General features: G+C 35.9%; 1 protein-coding gene and 1 pseudogene across 1 annotated transcript in view; one reads left to right on the top strand and one right to left on the bottom strand.

The window, feature by feature from the left end:
* The window catches only part of CPEB2 (cytoplasmic polyadenylation element binding protein 2), a 78,677-nt gene extending 56,077 nt beyond the window's left edge, over positions 1–22,600 (top strand). Inside the window, exons 7-12 of the mRNA XM_023742797.1 lie at positions 6,681–6,851; positions 8,109–8,198; positions 16,158–16,276; positions 16,552–16,666; positions 18,820–19,001; positions 21,639–22,600. Of these exons, the coding sequence (XP_023598565.1) occupies positions 6,681–6,851; positions 8,109–8,198; positions 16,158–16,276; positions 16,552–16,666; positions 18,820–19,001; positions 21,639–21,866 (905 nt within the window). The 3' untranslated portion in view covers positions 21,867–22,600. The remainder of the gene's footprint in view (positions 1–6,680; positions 6,852–8,108; positions 8,199–16,157; positions 16,277–16,551; positions 16,667–18,819; positions 19,002–21,638) is intronic.
* On the bottom strand, positions 6,905–12,839 carry LOC111822850 (V-type proton ATPase subunit E 1 pseudogene; annotated as a pseudogene).
* Positions 22,601–23,324: the final 724 nt, after the last annotated feature.

Raw genomic sequence — 23,324 nt, 5'->3', positions numbered from 1 at the left:
TTCATAATAATTGTCGAGAGAATATAAAGGAAGTACTCAGTGTCAAGATCAAATTATAAGTTCTGAAACTTAAAAAAAAAAAAAAACCCTACTCTGTCATGCGGTAGGGTTCTGCTTACAGTTTAAAATTGTTTTGGTTATAGGGCTAGCTATTTAATACTTTTAGAGTTTCTCTGTTGCCGATTTTAATAACATGGAAATTTTACCTGTAAGATCATTGATCTGGAGAGAGAAAATATTTCTAATTCTAGTGGCAGGAGCCTTTCAAACAACTATATTAGCTCTTCTTTTAAAAGAAAAAAGAGTTTACAATTTCATAAAGTAATTGCTTTTAGATATTATATAAAATTTTAATATCAAGTTAAAGATAAATTGTAAGATTACTATTTATTTTTGCAGAAATTATATAGAAGAGAAATTAGTATCAGTAGTTATTTCTTTCTTACTGATGAGTAGAATTTCATAGTATGAATGTACCACAATGTTTTTATCTAATTTTCCTATTACTGCACATTTGAGTTGTTTTCCATTTGGAGCTTATCAGTCAAGCTGCTATGAACATTCTTGTTACTCTTTTTCTTTGGTTAGAAACACTCATTTCTTTTGGATATATATCTATGAGTGGAATTACTGGTTCATAGGCTAAGTGTACATTTAACTTTATTACTGTATCATCACGAGGAAAGAGATAATGTGAACAAGTAATCTGAAAATAACCAAGACTAGACCCATATAGACATATACAAAAAAACAAACCCATTGCCACTGAGTCGATTATGACTCATAGTGACCCTTTAGGACAGAGTAGAGCTGCCCCATAAGGGTTTCCAAGGTGTGTCTGGTGGATTCAAACTGCCAGGCTTTTGGTGAGTAGCCAAATGGTTAACCACTTCACCACCAGGGCTCCTTAACTTTATTAGAAACTACCAAATAGTTTTCCAGTTTTATATCCCAACAGAGTATGACACTGAGACTGACTTTGGATTGTTGGCTTTTTAATTTTAGCTGTTCTGATAGCTGTGTGGTGGTATCTCATTGTAGTTCTAGTTTGCATTTTCCTGATGATTAAGGATGATGGTGTAGCACATTTTCATATGCTTATAAACCATTCCATTATGTTCTTCTGTAAAGTTCTAGTTTTTGAATTAATTGTTTTTACTTATTTATCAAATTTTTGAATTAACTTGTGTGTAGGGTATGAGGTAGAGATCAAGATTCTTTTTTTTTCCTCCCTGCAACTGGATATCCAGTTGCTTCACCACAGTTTATTGAAAATATCTTCCTTTCTGCTTTGAACCACATTGTTACCCTTGGAAAAAATCAAGTGACTGAATATGCATGGGTCTATTTCTAGACTCTATTTTGTTTATCTGTTTCTCTTTTTATTAATGTCTTAGTCTTATAGCTATAGCTAATTAGTAAGCCTTGAAATCTGGTAGTGTAAACTTTCCAACTTTGTTCTTTTGTGTGATTTTCTTGGCTGTTCTAAGTCCTTTGGTTTATCACAAATTTTAGAAAAAAAAAATTGCTGGGATTTTGAGTGGGATTGTATTAAATTTATAGATAAGATAATTGGGGAGAAATGCTATCTATCATTGATTTTTTCCTATTGACCCATTTATATCAGCCTTTTAAAATTTCAGCAAAGTTTTGTAATTTTCATTATGGAGGTATTACGTATCTTTTGTTAAATTTATTTCTAGGTATATGATGATTTTTGATGACGTGGGAATGTTTTTCATTTTTTCTGATTCTTTAGAAATAAATTGATTTTTGTAAATTGACTTTGCATTTGGCTAAATTCACTTACTTCTAGTAGTTTTGATTTTTTTTTTTCAATTTTCCAGGTACTATTACTGCCCTGGTTGCACAATGGTTAAGAGCTCGGCTGCTAACCAAAAGGTTGGCAGTTCGAATCCACCACTTACTCTTTGGAAATGCTATGGGGCAGTTCTACTCTGTCCTATAGGGTCACAGTGGGTTTGGTTTGGTTTTTGGATCATGTTCTTAGCAAATAAAGACAGTTTTACTTCTTTCCTCTTCAATATTTGTAACTTTATTTTTCTCTTTATTGCAGTGGTGTTTACCTCTAACACAGTGTTAGATAGAATGAGAGTGAACATCCTTCATATCTGAGGGTTGAGGGTGTTTGGTAGTTGATCATTAAAGAGATTAATTCTGGGTTTTTTTAATAGTCTTTTTCAGATTGAGGAAATTCCCCTCTATTATTAGTTTGCTGAAAGTTTTTATTATGAATGACTTGAATTTTATAAGATGCATTTTCAATATCTATGGAAATGAGTATATGGTGTTTCTGTTTTATTCTGTTAATGTTGTTAATTAATTGATTTTTGAATGTCAAATCAATCTTGAATTCCTGGGATAAACTCTACTTAGCCATGATGTATTTTCCCTTTATGTATTTCTAGATTCAATCTGTCGATGTTTTTCTCTAGGATTTTTGTATTTAGGTTGAGGGGGGACATTGGTATGTAGTTTTATTTTCCTGTCTCTTCTTCAGTCAGATTTTGGTAGTAGGGTCTTGGTAACCTTGTAAAACCAGTTAGGAAGAGCTCTTCTGCCCTTATTCTCTGAAAGAGTTTGTATAAGATTGCTATTATTTCTTCTTCAAGAGTTTGCTCTAGTCATCAGTGAGGCTATCTAGACCTGGAATTTCCTTTGTAGAAACTTTTGGCTTTTCTTTATCATTTCTCTGGTTATTGATTTCCGTTCTTTATTTCCTTCATCCTACTCTCTTTATATTTAATTTGCTGTTCTTTTTCTAGATTTTTGTGGTAGAAACTAAGATTGTTGATTTTAAGTATTTCTTGTTTTCTAATATTCCTTTAAAACTACAACATTTTCTCTAAGTGTGGCTTTAGCTGCATCCCTTAGGTTTTGAACTGTTTTCATTATCATTCTGTTGAATTCTTTTGAGGTGTATGCACCTGAAAACATTCTTGTTTTGGAGGCCAGAAGGATTAGTTTTGGTTGAAAACTGTTATGGGTATTCTAGTCCAAATCGTTTTATAATTAAATTCTACTTCTCTCAGCACTCAGTGAGATGGATTGGCACAGTGGCTGCAGCAATGGACTCAAACATAGCTAACGATTGTGAGGATGGCGCAGGCCCCGACAGTGTTTCGTTCTGTTTTACATAGGGTTGCTATGAGTCGGAAGCAACTCTGTGGCACCTAACAACAACAGTACATACAATTTTACCTTTACTACAAACCATTTTTGTGAACAAAATATATGTGTATATAATTCTTAGAAACATGTTTAAAGTGTACCCAAAAAAGCAAACCCATTGTCATCGAGTCAATTCTGATGCATAGCGACCCTATAGGACAGAGTAGCACTGCCCCATAGAGCTTCCGGGAGTGCCTGGTGGATTTGAACTGCCATCCTTTTGGTTAGCAGCCATAGCACTTAACCAGTATGCCACCAGAGTTTCCATATGGTAGTTTGTAAATACAACTTATTTAGTGGTTCTCCTTTTATAGTCATACGGATTTGGGTTATGCAGAAGGTTAATTGACAAGGTAAAAAGTAATATCTTCCTTGATTATATAAATTCAGTTTTCTCTTTTAAATGAATGTTTAGCACCATAGCTTTTATAACTTCTAGAAACAGGAAGATTCTTGTTAGTGTAGCCAGAATGTGAAGTGTTATCCTTTCCATTACATCCTTTGTTCAATTGAACTTTGGTTAACAAATTTAACTTTCTAGTGATTTTCAATAATTACTATAACAATTGGTGATTCGAACCAAGCTCTTAACCACTAAGCCACCAGGGCTCCACTATAGCAATTATAATAACCTTAGTAGTTTTTATATTATAGTTAGCATAAAAGTTTAAGATATTTTTGGGTAACATCGCTTTCTGGTATTGCTTATATAAGTGATTTCTTTTGTTACTGAATTTGATATTTCTTTTTATACCTTACAGTGTCTGAATACTTAAGATCTATATTTTTTCTCAAGATAAAATCTATCAGAAAGACTTTGTTTATTGTATTTATGGGACTGCAAAGATTGTACATGTGTTGGGGGACTTTTAAACGGAAATACTTTCCAAAGTATTGCCATATGTCTGAAATTAGTATCGAATTTGCATTTATCATTAACTTGGTACTAAGCATGTTGTTTCTCTACCTCTTACTCCTTTCAAAATATGGAATCATTCACTTCAAGTTTTCCACCTTATTTTCTAAACTTAGTAAGTTGAACAAGTTATTCACAATATTTCTAATGGATCTCGATGACATTCATTTTACGAAGTAAAATGTCTTCATTTTAAAGAACTTTTTTCATTAATCACAATGAATGTTGATATTTGATTTTCATTTGTTCTTATTTCTGATACCAAAGGTGTTTGGAAAGTGAAATTAATATTCACAAAGTTAGTCTGTAAAGACGGGTGCCTTTCAGAACATCTTAATTAAATTGAGTTTGAATCTGTAGACTTAAATGGCTGTTTTCTTATGCCGCATGTAGTCTTTCTTCCTGTTTCTGAGTCTTATCAACTTTAAATTCTTAATTCTAATATCTAACTAGCTGGCTAGCATGTGGTCCCTTTCCTTCTCTCCCACCAGCTCTGGTTCTGTGCAACTCATCATATTTTGGATTGCTTTTGTTTATATCACTTGCATGATTACATGTTATATTTTTTTAAGATTGTAACTTTAACAACATTTTATGTTAAATATTACTTATATATTAAGGCATAGGCTATAGATAGTGAGCATTGTCTGTTCATCCCCAAAACATTCTTCACTCGATCAGGAAAGAAAATCAACCTGTCTACATTCTTATTCTCTTTTTTGTTTTTTAATGAACTTCTGAAGAACAGTCTTCTTTTGAAGTCTGTACTTTACAAAACTGTAACTACATGCAGTCTGGCTTCCACTTTACTAAAACTGCTGTCTTCAAAGATCATGCATGTCCTCTAATACAGTTGTCATCTTTTTTATAAGTATCTTAGTATCTCACTTTGCTACTTAATTTTTACATTCTTTTTTCTTTGGTGTTTCTGCCACAATATTTTGACTTCCCTCTTGCTTTTCTCACGACTCCTTTCTCTTTCTCCTTTATTGTTCTACTTCTTCCTTGTAAGTTTCCTAAGCGACTGTCCTCGTCTCTCTGTAAAGTTTTTATCAATGATATTACAAAAAAGCTTAAACTGTCACCTCTGTGGAGTTGACTCCAAAGCTTTTCCTCAGAAATAGGATTTTTTTCTGTTCTCTCCACTCCGATTTTCAACTCCTGTGGTACTTTTGCTTCTTTAAGTCCTGTCAGCATCTGAAACTTTACCTATATAAAGCTTATTTCCGTTTCTTACACTACGTCCTGCTCTTTACTGTCCTTATATTCAGTTAATAGTATTATCAATTCATGTTTCTTGGCTCCTCCCTTTCAATTCTTTTTTTTTTTTTCTTCCTATTTTGTTTCCTGTCTACTGCTAGTTACCTCCATCATCCATCCCTTTTGCAGAGTTTTTGATCTTCTTATCTCCAGTCTACCTTATTTATATTTGCTAACATAAGTCTTCTTGAAGCACAGGAAAAAATTATAATCTTGCTGGAACCCCCTCATATCTGTTGGGATTCCTTAAAGTGATCTTCTAGCTTTTACTCTTTGTTTCCAACATGTTCAACCTTGACAACTTCCTATTTCTTAAATAAACTCATTCTGTCCTACTTTCTAATGTTGCTCTTTCCCCTTGAAAATTTTTCTCAAAACCATGTTCTCACAAATATTTCCACCTATAAATATCCTCCTGTCTCTAATGCCCTCACTAAGTACCACTCCTTTTTCCTTTTTACCACAAATGCTATCTAATCTCACTTGGGGATTTAAGAAATTACCCTTTTATTAGCCAGACCCCTCTTTTCCTCCAAAATACTTCCTCTGAAGCACTTTGAAACTTTCTTATAGCTATATACTGTAGTTATATGTATATCTCTTATTTCTTCTATAAGGTACATTCCTTCAGAATAGGGGACTATATTTTATTAGGTTATTTTATTTGTTTAATCCCTGCTGAGTCTAGCATCAGTTTTGCTACATAATATTGTACGGAATGGGTCCTATACAAGGAAACACTCATGAGGACGGACTCAAATGAGGACTGAAGAGCTAGAAGGGAAGCTTTTTCCTGTTTTGCACATGTGCAGAAACCCTGTCAGCCCCTGCATATAATTGGCACATGTGTAATCAATTAATTCAAGACCTTGTATGCAAATATTACTTACTGTCTTTGTCCACTTACTACAGTCTGCAAGTGGTTTTTTATTATGCCCTCTTGTCTATTTAGTCTGTGTCATTTCCTTTCTACCACCAATTTCTAGGTTTCTCCTGTTACATATCCAGTCTTACTCTCCCCATACATCAGTGTTGGATGCTGTCCATAAAAGATGGAAGTGATCTAGTGTTTCTTTTGCAGTATAATTGTTGTCATGTGACTTTATTTCTAAATCATTGTTCAGACCACTTCTCTCTTAAATACAGGTAATTAACACCTTACACTATCTGAATTTCCCCTATTTCTTTTATACCTGTACAGTCACCTTCATTTTTTAAGCCTTTGAATTTGTCATTGGTGTTTTTTTGCTCCACTTTAATTTATCATTTTCTTAGATCTGAGATTCAGTTTACCTTTGTTCTTATATTTTAGGTCGTTCTTCCCTCTTTCCGATAGATGATGGCTTACTGGATGATGGTCATAGTGATCAAGTTGGTGTTTTAAATTCACCCACATGTTATTCAGCTCATCAAAATGGAGAGCGAATAGAGCGCTTCTCTCGAAAAGTTTTTGTTGGTGGTCTTCCTCCAGATATTGATGAAGGTAAGGTGATGATTTGGGCTTTAAAAAAAAAACCTGAAGTATATTGTGAATGGGAGGGGGTAGGGGGTATGGAATTTTTATCTCTGGAGTTTTTTAGAGTCAAAATGGATATCCATCTCTGTTGAAATATTTTGGTCACCCATTGAACTAGTGACTTTTTAAATTTTTTTTTCTTCATTTTTTGTCTTATGGTGCATATTGTTACTGTGGGCATTGTTTTTAAGTAAGATTTTCATGCTCTAGATCATATCCAACTTATTTTTTTTACATAGAACTTCTTGAATATATAACAATTAAAACCTTTTTATGACCCTAACACATACACAAAATGAAATAAATGGAAACCAACCATGATACTGTATCTGCAATGCATGACAATCAAAAGGTTAATTTCCTTAAGGTAAATGCACTGTTAGACTTGAGTAAGAAAGAGGCTATAAAACCCAAAAGAGAAATGGAGAAAGAAGATAAACAGGAAATTCAAATTATATAAAATGTATGTGGAGATCACCCCATGTAGTAATAACAAAAAAAAAAACAATTCAAGATAAAGATTAAAAATACTGAAACTATTTAATGTTTGTGAGGTTGTGGGAAACCTGTCGCTCCCATTCATAACTAATAGGACTGAAGATGTTGCTAGACTTAGGGAAATTTTTCAGTTATGATTCAGATAGCCACAAAACAATTTTAGCATTAATCAGTGTAGTGAGTTTTGATGTAATAAAATAACTTAGAACATGTAATTGGATTTGACCTATATGTGTTTCAGTGAAACCACCTGCCATGTATCAGACCCTAGTATATTTTACAAGAATTATAACTTTTCAAGTCTTATTTCGACAGACTTTTTTCCCCCCATAAGAACATATTTTTACTTGTGAAACAGTAATGGATCTTTTTATTTAACTTGATAAAATGTTGGTGTGTTTCAAGCCAGTGTTATTTATGATTTTGTATACTATAAATCCATTAGTATTCATAAAATGTTATATTAAATTTTGAAATTCACACTGAATTGATCATTCTGGCCAATGTGCTGCTTAAAGTTGAATTTATTTTGACTAAAATACTTACCAAGTTTTGCGTATTATTTGTAATAATACTAGACATATTCTTACTGTTTATATTGTAGCTGATCTTAGGCTGTTTGGCACTTTTAAATGTTACACCTCTAGAGTAATTTGTAAAATACAGAACTTCTTAAAATGAATCATTAAGACTAATTCCTAATGCATATTATTGTACTTTCCTAAGATGAGATAACAGCTAGCTTCAGAAGATTTGGGCCTTTGGTAGTAGACTGGCCTCATAAAGCAGAAAGCAAGTCTTATTTTCCACCAAAAGGTAAGAGGTTTTATTGTTAATATTTGCTAGGGAATTGATTGTGTAAGAACAAAAGAGATGATATCAATTGCTTACTTTATGTTTTGTTTTCTTTTAGAATTGAATATGAGCACATCTTTATATAAACTAATAGAGCAATTTGAAAATGCTGGTAACATGTGTTGGAGAGGCAGAATGGTCCTAAGAACCATTTCAGTTGTACTTTAAGCCAGTAAGAAATCATGAGACACTTGCTGTGCTTTCTGTATAATGATTTGATAATGATTTCAGAGACTCAAATCTACAAATATTTTGAGTATTTTCTGTCTAAAGCATCATTCTAACTAATGTGGGTACACAGACATACAAAATAAAAATATTTTTTCTAGTCAATAAAACTACAATCTAAATAAATCGGTAATAAAATATAAACTGATGAATAGTTTAAATATTGCAAGATTTACCTACATGTTCCAGATAACATTAGAAAACAGCAGAGCAGTATATTCTTCATTAGTGAGTAAATAGATTCTTCAAGAAGTGACTCAAGACTTTTTTTTAACCCCCAATTAATTATATAAAGAGGTAAAATATGAAGAGGATACTTAGTTGTGTTAATGACTTATTGCTAGGCTAGTACTATGGCTGACCACCAGAAAACAAAAACCAAAAGTTGTGCTAACATTCATTTGAACAAAGCGAGTCACATGGCCAAGCACAACATCAGTGGGAAGAGAAATTACACCCTGTCCACAATGAGAAGGGGAAGAGAGCTGAAAAATAATCCAATCTATCAGAAGAGCTAATGGCAGATTTCTCTGAAGCAAATGAAAGAAAAGGGAAGGTTGAAAGACTTGAGACATTTCTTTGAACATCACTGAAATAAATTTTAGAAAGGAGAAAGCACACCATTATTTCTATGGCTGAGTGAAATATCAAGTCTGGAGAAAAAACTCCAGTAAACCTATTAAATGCTCTGATTTTGGCTATGGGAAAAGGAAACATGTTAGAGAAGTTATTGGCACACAAAAAACTAGCTGAGTGTTTCTAGTGATTGAATTATATGCACACATCTCCACGTTTTGTCACTGAGAATTGTGTAACTTCCATTACTAGTTTTTGTAGTTCTTTAGAGAAATGGAATGATGCACTTACATCGGATTTTGTTTATCTTTAGATCTCACACTTACGGAATCAAGGACACCTTTTTGTTTCTGGGATTCTGGGTCCCAGGCCTCTGAGAATCTGATTAAAGTTTTGGATCTCTTCCCATATACCCTAAATTTTATACACAGTTTTGGAATTTACTGGACGTGGCGGTCCTCTGAACCCTTTGGTTTAGACAGAAAATTAACTCCATAAAGATACAGATATTCATTTGTTGACTTGAGAAATTTAAGCTATTGTAGTCCACAGTTTTACTGCCTTGTTCTTACATACAGTGTATGTTATATAGTGTTCAATAAAAATGCATGTTAGTTTGTAATGTTCCTATCCAAACTACCATCATCCCTTGCTTTGACAGTGGTCCAACTAGTTTGTCAACATCTGTGACCCTCTCCAGTTGTTTGTTTTTCTCTTCCACAGTACTACCAGACCAATCTCTCTGAAATGCTCACCTGAGGGGAAAACTACCAAAAACCCAAACCAAACCCGTTGCTGTTGAGTTGATTCCAACTTATAGTGACCCTGTAGGACAGAGTAGAACTGTCCCATAGGATTTCCAAGGAGCGGCTGGTGGATTCGAACTGCTGACCTTTTGGTTAGCAGCCGAGCTCTTAACCACTGTGCCACCAGTGTTCCCCTACACCCTTCCGTCCGTATCGCCTACACCCTTGCTTAAAACCCTTCAGTGGCTTCTCTTGTTGTAGGATAAAGACAAAAATGCATTTGGATAGGTGGCAAAGCCCTGCACAGTCTAGCACCTTCTGCTCATCTCTAGCTTCATCTCATCTACACTTCCTGCTCTTTCAGTCCTTCCAGGTGGTCTTATTCTCTCCTGCTTTGGGGCTTTTGTATATGACATTGTCTCAGTCTGGAAACTCTTCCTGTGTTTCTTCATCAGTATATTCCGTACTTATCTTTTGTATCTCAGCTTAAATATCAGTCCGTCACAGAAAACTTTCGCCACCCTCCTAATGAGGTCAAATATTCCTATTGTGGGCTCTCCTGACTCTATGTTAGTCTCTTCGCAGCACTCATCACAGTTATGGTATTACATTTTTGCAACTTTACAAATAATGTGATCATTTTATTAATGTCAGTTTCTTCCAGTAGTCTATAAGACTGTCTTTATTTGCGTTTGTATCCATAATAATCCAAGGATTGATAATTCCCTAATAAATTATGTGAACAACAATAAATGCTATAGGATAGAGAGGTTACTTTGACCTAAAGTAGGTGGGGAAAAGCTTCATGGAGAAGAGACATTTTGAACTAGTTCTAAAAAGTACTGTGGAATTTAGATAGATAAAAAGAAGTTGAACAGATTTTGAGACAGGAATTAAAATATAATCTTTGAAAAAAGTTGGGACAGGAATTAAAATATAATCTTTGAAAACAGTTGGGTGAAGATACACAGTTTTGCATGAACTATTTGTTCATATAAGGGAATGGTAGACTCAAGGCTAGAAAGGTGGGTTAGAACAGATTTCATGAAACAGAGTAGTTGTCTTAGTTGCTGTTGTTGCTGTCATCGTTATTGTTGTGGTTTTGGTGGTGGTTTTTATAGTTTATTTACTCAAATGAGAAAAAAAATGAAAACATTAGCACTGGCAAATCAAGGTTTTTGGTACAATTATAGTTAATTGTAGCCATTGCCAAAGACCAGTGTTCCCAAACCTCATATTTTTAAGGATTTTTGTCATAGCTATAATTCAACATTTTCTGTGGTTTAGAAAACACTAGTATAGAAGCATCCAGTTGGTAAAGCTACCTTGTAATTAAGGCAGTGACTTGAATGCTGAGCAACAAACATATTTGTTTCTTTTGCCGTGATTAAGGATCACCCTATGTAATTATTAGCTTGCTTAGTAAATTCTAGAGAAACTGTTACATGGTATGTTTTTTGGTAAGAGTATTTTAATATTTAATGACTTGTCTATTGGTTGTTATTAGTTAGTTGCTATCGAGTCTGATTCCGACTCATGGCAGCCCAATGTGTTAACAGAGTAGAACTTCTCCATAGGGTTTTCTTGACTGTAATCTTTTTTTTTTTTTTTTAATAAATAAAGAATATTTTCATGGTTTAGATTTTAAATCACATTTACAGATGAGGAAAACTTCTAGTCCCGACTAGGTACCCGTGAAGCTGCTACAGCTGGAAGGAATGCATGCCCAATGTGCATTTTAAACCTAAAGCTCAGAGACTTGAAGGCAGAGAACACCAATACATCACCCTCGAGACTAGATAACTGGAGCTAGAAAGAGTTCAACACTGAGAAAGGTCATCTTGTGAAGTTCATGCAACTACCATCTGATCCCCTCACTTTCATGCTGCAGAGCCAACTGAAAGTTATGTTGCTTTTAGATGAACTAGAGCAGGTTCCCGATCATTTTAACTGAAACTTGCTCGTGTTGATAACAGGCCAGAGGCATTGACTACAGTAGGGTAATTCCGTTGATAAATACAGAACAATATTTGAACAGCAAAGAGAAGGTTACATAGATAATCTTGGTTCTTCAAATATCAGAAACTTCCATATCGTATCAGTAGAGGAATCGAATGAACTCTACCTCCAAAACGCTTAGTCCAAAAACTTCCTGTTGGCATTAGCACCAAAGAAGGCTCCCTGTACTTCTGGCATCATCTGCTGGGCTATGAGATCCAGCCAGCTTTCTAGGGTGTTGGAAACCTTTATTTTACAATCCCCATTGTAGAGCTCAATACCACTGGCTGTGTCCTCAGGAAGGTAGGCCTCCTGATCAACTTGGTTATCAACATCTTTTTTGGTGGTGATTTTCTACATAGGGATTGCTTTTTGCACTGCAGCCTTTACCAGCAGGAAATCCTGTTTCCTGCAATGAACAATCATTCGGGGCTCTAGCAACTGGTATAAATAAACCCTGGAGGACCAGTCCGTCCAGCAGCACTTGGTACCTGGTTGTATCTTTTACCACCTTGCTAAGTCTCTGTTTTGCTTCATTTAGTAGGTCTGTGATAAGGTCATCTCTCACTCTGAGGACTTTCAGTCTTGCTTGATTCATCAAATTGGACATCTGAATTTTCTTCTGCTGCTCGGTTTGGTTTTCTTTCTTCTCATAGTATTCCATAATCTTCAGTCTTTGGGTTTGCACAAGACAACCTTTCTCAGTGCTGAGCTCTTCTGCCTTTGCATCTGTTTCTTCTGCTTTCTCATTGGCTTCTTGTTCAGCGAAAGCCATCATGTACTTAATCTGCTTTTGCACATCAGCATCACTGAGGGCCATGGCGAAAGCTTTGCTAGGCCTGTGGGCAACAAGCTGGAGTTTAGGTTTGAAGAGGGCAGTGGAAGGAACATGAGAGCTTGACTGTAATCTTAATGAAAGCAGATCGCCAGCGTTTTCCTCCAAGGTGCTGTTGAGTGGGTTTGAACTGCCAGCCTTTAGATTAGCAGCTGAGCACAAACTACTTGCCTTCTATAGATCATAATAAATCTACAAAAACAAAAAAAAAAAACCATTGCCGCCCAGTTGATTTGACTCATAGTGACCCTATTATAGGACAGAGTAGAACTGCCCCCCACAGGGTTTCCAAGGCTGTAATCTTTACGGGAGCAGATTGCCAGGTCTTTTCTCCCTTGGATCAGCTAGTGGGTTTGAACCACTGCCCATTCTGTTAGCAGCCAAGAGCTTAACCACTGCGCAGCCAGGCCTCCACGTAACCTACCACGTTGCTTAATTAAATGTTGTGATATAAACATTTCTCCCCTAGTAATAATAAAAATGAATTAAGCAACATTAAAAATATTGAACTTAAAGTAGCATTTTAGTAAATTGATCTTATATCCTCTTCATTATTACAAAATAGTTATAGCTCTCAGATCCTTGTTGTTGTTACTAGGTGCCATCAAGTCAGTTCTGACTCATAGTGGCCCTGTGTACAACAGAATGAAACACTACCTGATCCTGTGCCATCCCCACAATCTTAGCTGTGTTTGAGCCCATTGTTGCAGCCACTGTCAATCCATCTCATAGACAGTCTTCGTTTTTTTCACTGACTCTCTGTTTTACTACTGAGGTTGTCAAAGATCTCATTTTACTTGGATCCACAATCAATGCCCATGGAGACAGCAGCCTGGAACTCAGATGGCATGTTGCATTGGGCAAATCTTCTGCAAAAGACCTCTTTAAAGTGTTAAAAAACAAAGATGTCACTTTGAGGACTAAGGTGTGTCTCACCCAAGCCATGGTGTTTTGAATCACCTCATATGCATGCGAAAGCTGGACAGTGAATAAGGAAGACCAAAGAAGGATTGATGTCTTTGAATTATGGTGTTGACAAAGAATACTGAATATAGTCTAGACTTCCAGGAGAATGAACAAGTCTGTCTTGAAAGAAGTACAGCCAGAGTGCTCCTTAGAAACAAGGATGGCAAGACTTCATCTCATGTACTTTGGACATGTTATCAGGAGGGACCAGCCCCTGGAGAAGGACATCATGCTTGGTAGAGGGTTAGTGAAAAAGAGGAAGACTTCAACAAGATGCATTGACACAATGACTGCAACAATGGGCTCAAACATAATGATGATTGTGAGAATGGAGCAGAATGGAGCAGCATTTCATTCTGTTGTACACAGGGTCGCTATGAGTCAGAACTGACTTGGCAGCACCTAACAACAACTACTTTACCCAGCATGATGTCCTTTTCCAGGGCTTGGTCTCTCCTGATAACATGTCCAAAGTATGTGAGACAAAGTCTCGCCATCCTCATTTTTAAGGAGCATTCTGGTTGTACTTCTTCCAAGACAGATTTGTTCATTCTTATGACAGTCACAGTATATTCAGCATTCTTTGCCAACACCATAATTTAGAGGCATCAGTTCTTCTTTGGTCTTCCTTATTCATTGTCCAGCTTTTGCATGCATGTGAGGCAATTGAAAATATGATGGCTTGGATCAGGTTGCACCTTTAGTCCTCAAGGCACCAGATGCTTAGCTTTTATCACAAACCTTAAAATTGTTACTTGAAACCAACCTTGACTTGCTATTTTATTTTTTTCAAGCATTTTTTAATTGTTTCTCACAATTAAAAAGGTCTAAGATGTATGTGTATTTTTTTTTTAAATCTTGCATAATCTTACGTTTGGAAGTTTCTATTTGTGTAGGTTGGTTGGATGGCACGTTTATGTTCTTAGGTATTTTAATTTCTTTAAAATGGAGTACTTTTTTTTTTATTGTTGTAGTTTAAGTGAAAGAGTTTACGTTTCAAGTTAGTCTCTCATACGGAAACTTATACATACACTGTTATGTAACCCTAATTGCTGTCCCCAGACTGTGACAGCACACTCCTCCTTTCCAACCCTGATTTCCCATGTCCACTCAACCACCTCGTAACCCTCTCTGCCTTTCATATCACCTCCAGACAGAAGCTGCCCATTTAATCTCATGTATCTACTTGAGCTAAAAAGCACACTCTTCACAAGTATCATTTTCTGTCCCACAGTCCAGTCCAATCTTTGTCTGAAGAGTTGGCCTTGGGAATTGTTTTAGTTCTGGGTTGACAGAGAGTCCAGGGGCCATGCTTTCTGGGGTTCCTCCAGTCTCAGTCAGACCATTAAGTCTAAAATGGAGTACTTTTGTGTCACATCCCACCAAGTGGCATAAAAGCCATTGCTGACAATAAACTACTTTCGGAGTTCTAAGTTAAACTTGGCTTCACGCTTCCCATTGTATGGTGGAACGGACGTGCTGGGCTTGCTTGATGGCTTCCTCATACTGGGACTAGATTATAGTGCCGTACGTTTATTTGTATAGAAATTTTGTGAGAAAAAGGATATTTTAGGTCACTCATAGTTGTCAGCTGCTGACAGTAATCACATAATAGTAAACTTGCAGTGTAAATTTTGATGCTTTATTGTAATGAAGTCTATTCTGCCTGGTGTGTGCATGATTTTTGATTAGAGATTGGCAATTGTGTATTCCCAAGGAAAGGAGGGAAGGGTGTATTTCCCAACAGTACAGCAATCTAAGCAAGATCTTGGACCAGAGTTCAAACATAGTCTCCAGGCTATTTGAAAAATTGACATAAAAAAGTTTTGAATTACACTGGTCTTTAAAGTTGAGACTTAATCTAGCAGTTTTGACCCATGCTTAAGGAACCTATTTTATTACAATTTACCTAAAAATAGTTCTCTTAGTATTATCAGGGGAACTGTGGAATTTTCCCTCTATTTATGAAAATTCCTGGGTCTTTCCAAGTGTCTGTAGTCCAAAAGTATGCTCTGTAACTTGTATTACCCTGAGGGTCTTTATAGGAAATTTTAGCATCTATCATGCTCAACTTGTTAATTCTGCCAAATTCTTCAAGAAGGCAGTATTACTCCTAGAAAGAGCATGGGAAACCTTGGGGCTCATCTGGGTTTGAAATTAAGCCCAGCTAACTACTTGCTATGTGACTGACTTTGGGCAAGTAATTGAACCTTTTAGTACTTCAGTTTTTTTTCTTTGTAAAATGGGATTAAAGTCTCATGGGTTGTTGTTCTATAAGACTGGTAAAGTTTTGGGAGTGTGTGCTGTGAAATTAAATGAAATAATTCACATAAAGCTCTTAGCACAGTACCTGATAGTAACTGCTGTATATAAACTAGCTAATTGCTTTATGGTTTTTATGTGTGTTGCATAGACTGTTGTGTTCTCCTATAGAAAGTATAATGGTTCTAGTCCTATTTGGTAGGTTTTTTTTTTTTTCTTTTTCGAAAGCATATATTTCTAAACAGTCCAGAAATTTATGATGAAATCACTTACCTTGACATATTGCTTCATTTTTAATGGTTGTTACAGGCTATGCATTCCTTCTCTTTCAAGAAGAGAGTTCAGTTCAGGCACTAATTGATGCTTGTATTGAAGAAGATGGAAAGCTCTATCTATGTGTTTCCAGCCCTACTATCAAAGACAAGCCAGTAAGTAAATCCTGCCTCATCTTCAGTATACAAACACAAGTTTTCCAGAACTGTTTTTGAAATAATTGTTAATGAATAAAGAAATAAGCTACCATGTTAAGAGTTCAGGTTTTGAAACATTGAGATTCTGTTTAGTACCTATATTAAAAATAATAATTTGTTTCCAAATTCATATATCTAAAATTTTAGATAATAAAAGGACCACTGTTAGCTGGCAAAACAGCATAAGCTATCAACATATAAGATCTAATGCAGTAATGTAACTTTCTTCATAGGTTCAGATCCGTCCTTGGAATTTAAGTGACAGTGATTTTGTGATGGATGGTTCTCAGCCTTTGGATCCCCGAAAAACAATTTTTGTTGGAGGTGTTCCTAGACCATTAAGGGCTGGTAGGTAGAATATTAAATTTCATTTTCTAAAAAATCTTTTAAATATGAATTATTCAATTCACTAAACACGTACTGTGCACATGGCACTATTGGGTGGGGGAGGAGCAGATGCCTCATGTTCCAATCGTTGCTAACTTCAGAATCCTGAGACAAATTCTGAGAACTTTCTTGAAACTCTCAAATAACTGGAGAATGTATGCTCATCTAGCAATATTAATAGCTAATTCCAAGTAGACTCTGAGAAGGATCTACTTAAATACTTCTGACTTTGTAAGTGGAACTTTTTAAAATATAAGAATTTTGGGTGTTTTTTTGTTTGTTTTTGTATTTTAGCTATAAACTAAAGTAGTGGCTTAGTTGAGTGAGTGATCATCAATAATCAGGAATCAGAGATCAAGCAGATCTCCTATAGGAACATAATTACAGACTTACAGATTTCAAGGAACAGGATGTTAGTGATGGCTATAGAGAGATTAGATTCTAGATATATCTTGAAAATGAAGCTTATAGATTAGATATGCAGTGGGAGTGGGGGAAGAACTGTCAAGATAGCGCCAAGGTTCTTGACTTGGCAACTTCATCCTTCTCGATGCTCACTAACTAGGTGGACAAAAACTCATCGGAGGAGATTTGATGAAGTGAAGAAGGTCAGAAGTTCCATTTTGAACACTGTTGCAGTGTCTGTTAGCTACCAGTATGATTTGCCCAGTAGGCAAATGAGTTTGGAGTCTAGGGGAGAGGTTCAGGGTAGAGATAAGGATTTAGGAACTGAAAACATATTTGTTGTTGTTACTGTGTGCCATCAAGTGGATTCTGACTCACAGTGATGATACAGGTCAGAGTAGAACTGTCCCATAGGGTTTCCTAGGCTGTAATCTTTACAGGAGCAGGTCACCAGGTCTTTTCTCCCACGGAGCCCCTGGGGAGTTCAAACAACAGACCTTGATATTTAAAGCCATGACACAGGATAAAGTCACCAAAGCCATGAGTGTAGATAGAGGTCCAAGGACTGGAACTTAAGGCACTCTGACATTAAAAAGCCAAGAAACTGAGGAGGAGGAGCTAGCAATGAATTATCAGTGAGGTGGAAAGACAATTAGGAGAATAGTGCATCCTGGAAGCCAGCTGGAGAACATGTTTCAAAGAGGAGGAAGGGATTCACTATGTTAAATGTTGTTTATAGGTAGATTGACCATTGGACTGACTTGGCAGTGGGGAAGGGAAGGTGAACTTGACAAGCAATTAAAGTGGGGTGGGGGGATAAGTGAAAGTGTTATAGGCAGTCCAACAAAGAACAGGAGGAGAGCAATTGGGGAGTACAGAAAAATGTTGGAGTAATTTAGCTATAAAGGGCAGCAGAGAAATGGAGCAGTTGCTGAGAGGGGAGAGAGTTTTTGTTTTGCTTTGTTTTTTAAAGATGGGGCAAATAACAGTATACTTGTATGCCAATGGAAATAATCCAGTATACAAAGAAAAATAGATGGTGTAGAAGGGAGAGGGGAGAATAGCTGAAGCAGTGTCTTTCTATAGTGAGAGTAGATAGGATCCTAGTACAAGAAGTCCCCAGCTTACTGTGGGGTTCCGTTCCGATGACTGCTTCGTTAAGTTGGTTCTGGCATAAGTCAAACACTTCATTTTGTTTAAGTTTTCATTATTATTGCCTTTTATTATCAGTATCTTTATAAATCAGTATCTTTGTCTATGAGGTTGGCATGAGAATAACATCGACATTGTATGTAGTACATATTACTACATACAATAAGATGTACCAAAAAAAAAGAGGATGGTCGTAAATGCAGTTCATCATAATTCGCATATGTGGTAAGTCAGGGACTACCTGTATATAAATGAGAAGGTTGGACTTAGAAAAGAGCATGAACTGTTTATAGTACCAGAAGAGAAGATAGTATATGGTGGGTACAGTACCTGTAAGTGGGTAGATGTGGTAGTGGTGAGTCTGTCTTTATATTGAAAAACAAAAGGGAAGTGGGGAGAGTTCTTTGATTCCAGTTTCTACTTTAACAACTGCCTCTTTTCTGCCATCTTCTGCTGGTCAAATGTTACTGTCCTGTTGACTTTTACTTGTAAAAGTACTTAAGAATTGTTGTTTTGTTGTGTTCTCTCACATTTGATGTGAACTTTTTCTTTTGAAGTGGAACTTGCTATGATAATGGACCGGCTGTATGGTGGAGTTTGTTACGCAGGAATTGATACAGATCCTGAGCTAAAATACCCAAAAGGTGCTGGACGAGTTGCTTTCTCTAATCAACAGAGCTATATTGCTGCCATTAGTGCTCGGTTTGTTCAACTTCAGCACGGTGATATTGATAAACGTGTAAGTTACATATTGTGAAATCCCTTATAAGGTGTGATGCAAAGCTTACTACCCTAAGTAGTTAATAATTTGTTACAAACAGAGTGTTCATTTTTCTATAGACTTTTAGCTTCTGGAGTTAAAGAGTATTGCATCAAAATACCCTTGAAATGTATAATTCTTGAACATACTTTAAAATGTAGGTATAATATAAAAAATGTCATTCTAAAGATATTTCATATTTTTTATCAGCCAGTAAGATTGAGTTGGAATCAACTCAACGGCAAAACGGCAATAGATTTTGGGTTTTTTAACCATGGAGCCAGTGCTTGCTTTAAGAGCTTGTACTCTGGAGCCAGACTGCCTGGGATTGAATCCCATTTCCAACATTTACTCTGTTCTGCTGGGCAAATTAACCCTCTCTATGCCTATCTGTCCTCAAATGTAAAATGGAAAACAATAGTAGTACCTATCTCACAGTTATTTTTAGGATTATATATAAGAAGCACTTAGAACATAGTAAGTGCTATGTAAGTGTTGGCTATTTTTTATTTGTTGTGAAATCTAAAATTAAAATATATTGTGTACTGTTCCCTAAAATAATTGTCCTAAACTTTAAAACATTTATTCTTTAATAGCATTGCCTAAGTTATCACAATAAGAACTTTTAAGAAGTCCTATGAATATCTGAAAACCAACCTATTGACTAATTCCTAGGACTGATTACCCTCTAAAATAGGGAAGAGGAGTGAAAAAAACTTAGTTGTTCATTTACAAATCTATTTCAGACTAAATTCTGTGCATAGTTCTCAGTTGTCCATAGCTACAAAGTATCCTAAAATAATCACGTATGGTACCCATGAGATATACTAAGAAGAAGGGGTAAATGAACTTTTTTATATGCAAATTAATAGGCATAGCTTGAATTGGTACTTATTTTCCCAATGAAACAGTTTCTTATTTTTCCAGTGTAAGAGTTTCTTCAAGCCCCTTCTCTGAAGCTGTTTGTACATTAAAAGAGTATTTTGGGGGATAGAGGGACTAGGCCACGGACTCTAGAAGTAATCATCAATTCAATTGCCAAACCAATCCAGTTTCGAAAAGTAGTACAGCATGGAGTCCCTGGGTGGCTCAGACTGGCCAGTACTCAACTACTAGCCGAAAAATTGGCAGTTTGAACCCACCCAGATGTGTCTCGGAAGACAGGCCCAGCAGTCTGCTTCTGAAAGGTCACAGCCTTGAAAACCCTATGGAGCAATTCTACTCTGTGCACATGGGGTCACCATGAGTCAGAATCAACTGATGGCAACTAACAACAACAACGGTACAGCACAGGTTCAGTTCATAAATGCACAGTGGCTTTCTTATGTGCATTGTCATTTCAAATGTTACTCCCAAAAAAGTTAAGTATCTTAGAAGAGGGGCTCTGCTTTTATTCAGACATACATAAACTTTTTGAACTGGTTTGAACTTTAGAACTCCTAATCCAGTGGTTTTCAACTTTGGCTGCACACTGAAATCACCTGGGAATTTTCACAGATTTCAGTGCTTGTCTCCCTGCCCCACTCGCAGATTCTGATGTAATTGGTCTGAGATACAGCCTGGACAACAGGCCCTTACAAAGCTCCACAGGTGATTGTAATGCACAGCCAAGGTTTAGACAGCTGGTCTAGTCTGACCCTTTGTTTTTGCAGAAAGGTGAGATGGTCACAGAGGAAGTTATTTACATTGTATATAACTGTGGTTGTTTAATGTGCAGAAGCAGAAGGAAAAGATGGCTGCAGTGTCCTACCTCATACCTCCGTGTTTCCAAATAGTGAAGGATCAATTATTTTGGGTGCAGTATTGATTTTTAAATAGCAACTCAGGTGCAGAGCAGGTGATTTGAGAAACAGGTGCCTTCTTAAAAAGGCCATATTAAATTTAGAACTGACAGCCCAAAGATACACAGGATACTTATTGGGAGAGGATTAAAATTATTTACTCAACTTACTTTTTAGGCTCTTGGACACTTGGGAGATAGGTTTAGCTCCTAACTCCTTGAGAACTGGAGACCCAATCACTACACAGTGTAATTCATTGTGTTTTTTGTGCAGTATTCCATAAGTAATGAATTCACTTCTGGTAGAGACTAAAGTGAATTGTGTTATCCATCAAATTGAATATTAATATTTCATTAGTTATGAATTCATTTAACAAAGTATTACTGATTTGGTCTTCTGACGTGAAAAAGGAAGAACAACATAATGGAAAGTAAGAATAGGTGAAGAATTGATGAAATTCCTTTTCACGTATACAAGAGTTAATTGTTGGGATATTATTATTTATCAAAAAAAGATTTTGATTGTATTATAAAATCATAAGTTTGGGATCCTATTTTCCATCTTTGAAAACTGTGTTTTAAGTTAAATAGATTAGCTTCATAAAATAATTTCTAGGATTAAAAAATTCGAGTAATTGAAATCATTGCATTTAAGAAATTTTTTTCAACCACTTTAAGCGGTTCCCGAGCACAAGACATTTTATTAGGTTCTGTGGAAATGAAGTAAAAATATAGACCTCTTACACTAAAGACAAGAAATCTTCCTGAGGAAGAAACCTGCAAAGCATATGCACATGTACCACATTTATTCAACGTCTTTTTTTCTGTCTTTGTAGGTGGAGGTAAAGCCATATGTGCTAGATGACCAGATGTGTGATGAATGCCAGGGCGCACGCTGTGGTGGGAAATTTGCTCCTTTCTTTTGTGCCAATGTCACTTGCCTGCAGTATTACTGTGAGTTTTGTTGGGCAAATATCCACTCTCGTGCAGGACGTGAGTTCCATAAGCCATTGGTAAAGGAAGGTGCTGATCGCCCACGTCAGATCCACTTCCGCTGGAACTAAGAATAGCAAACTGGCGTCTGTTTAAGGAGAGAAAGGGTGCATGTGGCTTACTATGTTTGAAGATACTGACCTGCAGAAGAAATAAGTGCATTCTTCTGCTTTTCACCCCAGCTATGAATACATGCATCTTTATCAGCAGCCAAAACACTACAAGCCTCTTGTTTTTCACCAAAACCCTACATCTCAGGCTTACTGATTTTTGCGATATTTTCATGTTAAAATAAAATGTTTTTTTGTATTTTCTCCAAGTTATTTTTATATATAAAGTGAAAATTAGATATGAGAATGTTTTGCGCAGGGGCAACACAGTTTGCTGCTATATAGTGGGTGAAGCGTGCACTTATTTCTAAACATGGGTTTTTAACTTCAAGATCTGCCCCAGTAATTTACCAAAGGTAGCAAAATAATAGTGAAGATGGAATATGTCTGCTACAAATGCTTATTTTTATTGTTGCTATTTTCAGTGTATACATAAACTAAAAATTAGGGTTGATTTTTTGCTCTCCATTTTGACTTGCAAGAAATAATACCTCAAGATAATCTGATTTATTAGCTATTTTTAAACATTTTTAATCACAAGCTGTATTAGCTTTGCTGCTATATAGGTGTTATGTGTAAATGCCACCTATTAATACGGGATTGAAAACGTTAGAGACACACTGCATTGCAGATAAAATGCAGGCAGCACAATATGGCCTAAACTGCCATAGTTTTAGAATGTGAAAAAAAAAAAATGCATGTTTACTTACCTGTATACACCATATGCATGCACTAGAGTTATTAACTAACAAGAGGTGAGGTATTGCAAATGTTCAAAAAAACTCTTGAATCTAGATAGCATGAACAAATTATAAAATTTGTTTAAAAAAAGCAAAATTGCATGCATTATTGTGACTTCAAGTTTAAAAAATCGTCCTACATGTGTACAATATGCAAATTAGTTTTAGACTAGAGAGTGCAGCCATTTTGTGATCTGGTCGGTAGTGGAATTCGATTTTATGCAGACTGGATGTAATATTTGTAATCCCTGTGCAATTTTGTGATGTGCGGTTCTAATTCATGTGCAGTGATATAGTATAGATAAAAGATTGAGCAAAAGAAAATAAAAGAATTTTAAATAAAGTTGATTTTAGCCCCTTTGATAGTTCATGGTTAAGACCTCCTTTACAAACCAAAGATGGCCAGCACACTGCTAACCAGTCACCAAATGTAAGACCCACAAGAAACCCATACTTTAAAAAGTGAACTTTATAGAAGAATGCAAAACTTTAGTAAACCTAAGTGAAGTCAAAATGGAGATGGGGAAATATACAGATGGCTAGTTGCATGAAATTAAATTTTACCTTTAAGACAATGGTGAAATCTGGCTTAAACTTGCTTACATGTTTGACCTATGTACCTTGGGGTCTTCTGTCTAAACTGGGGTCACTGTTGCATGGAACATTGTTGTTCTTAATG

The sequence above is a fragment of the Trichechus manatus genome, unplaced genomic scaffold, assembly GCF_000243295.1.
Source record: "Trichechus manatus latirostris isolate Lorelei unplaced genomic scaffold, TriManLat1.0 scaffold00218, whole genome shotgun sequence".
NCBI classification, from domain to species: domain Eukaryota; kingdom Metazoa; phylum Chordata; class Mammalia; order Sirenia; family Trichechidae; genus Trichechus; species Trichechus manatus.
This window is presented reverse-complemented; position numbering and strand designations above follow the sequence as displayed.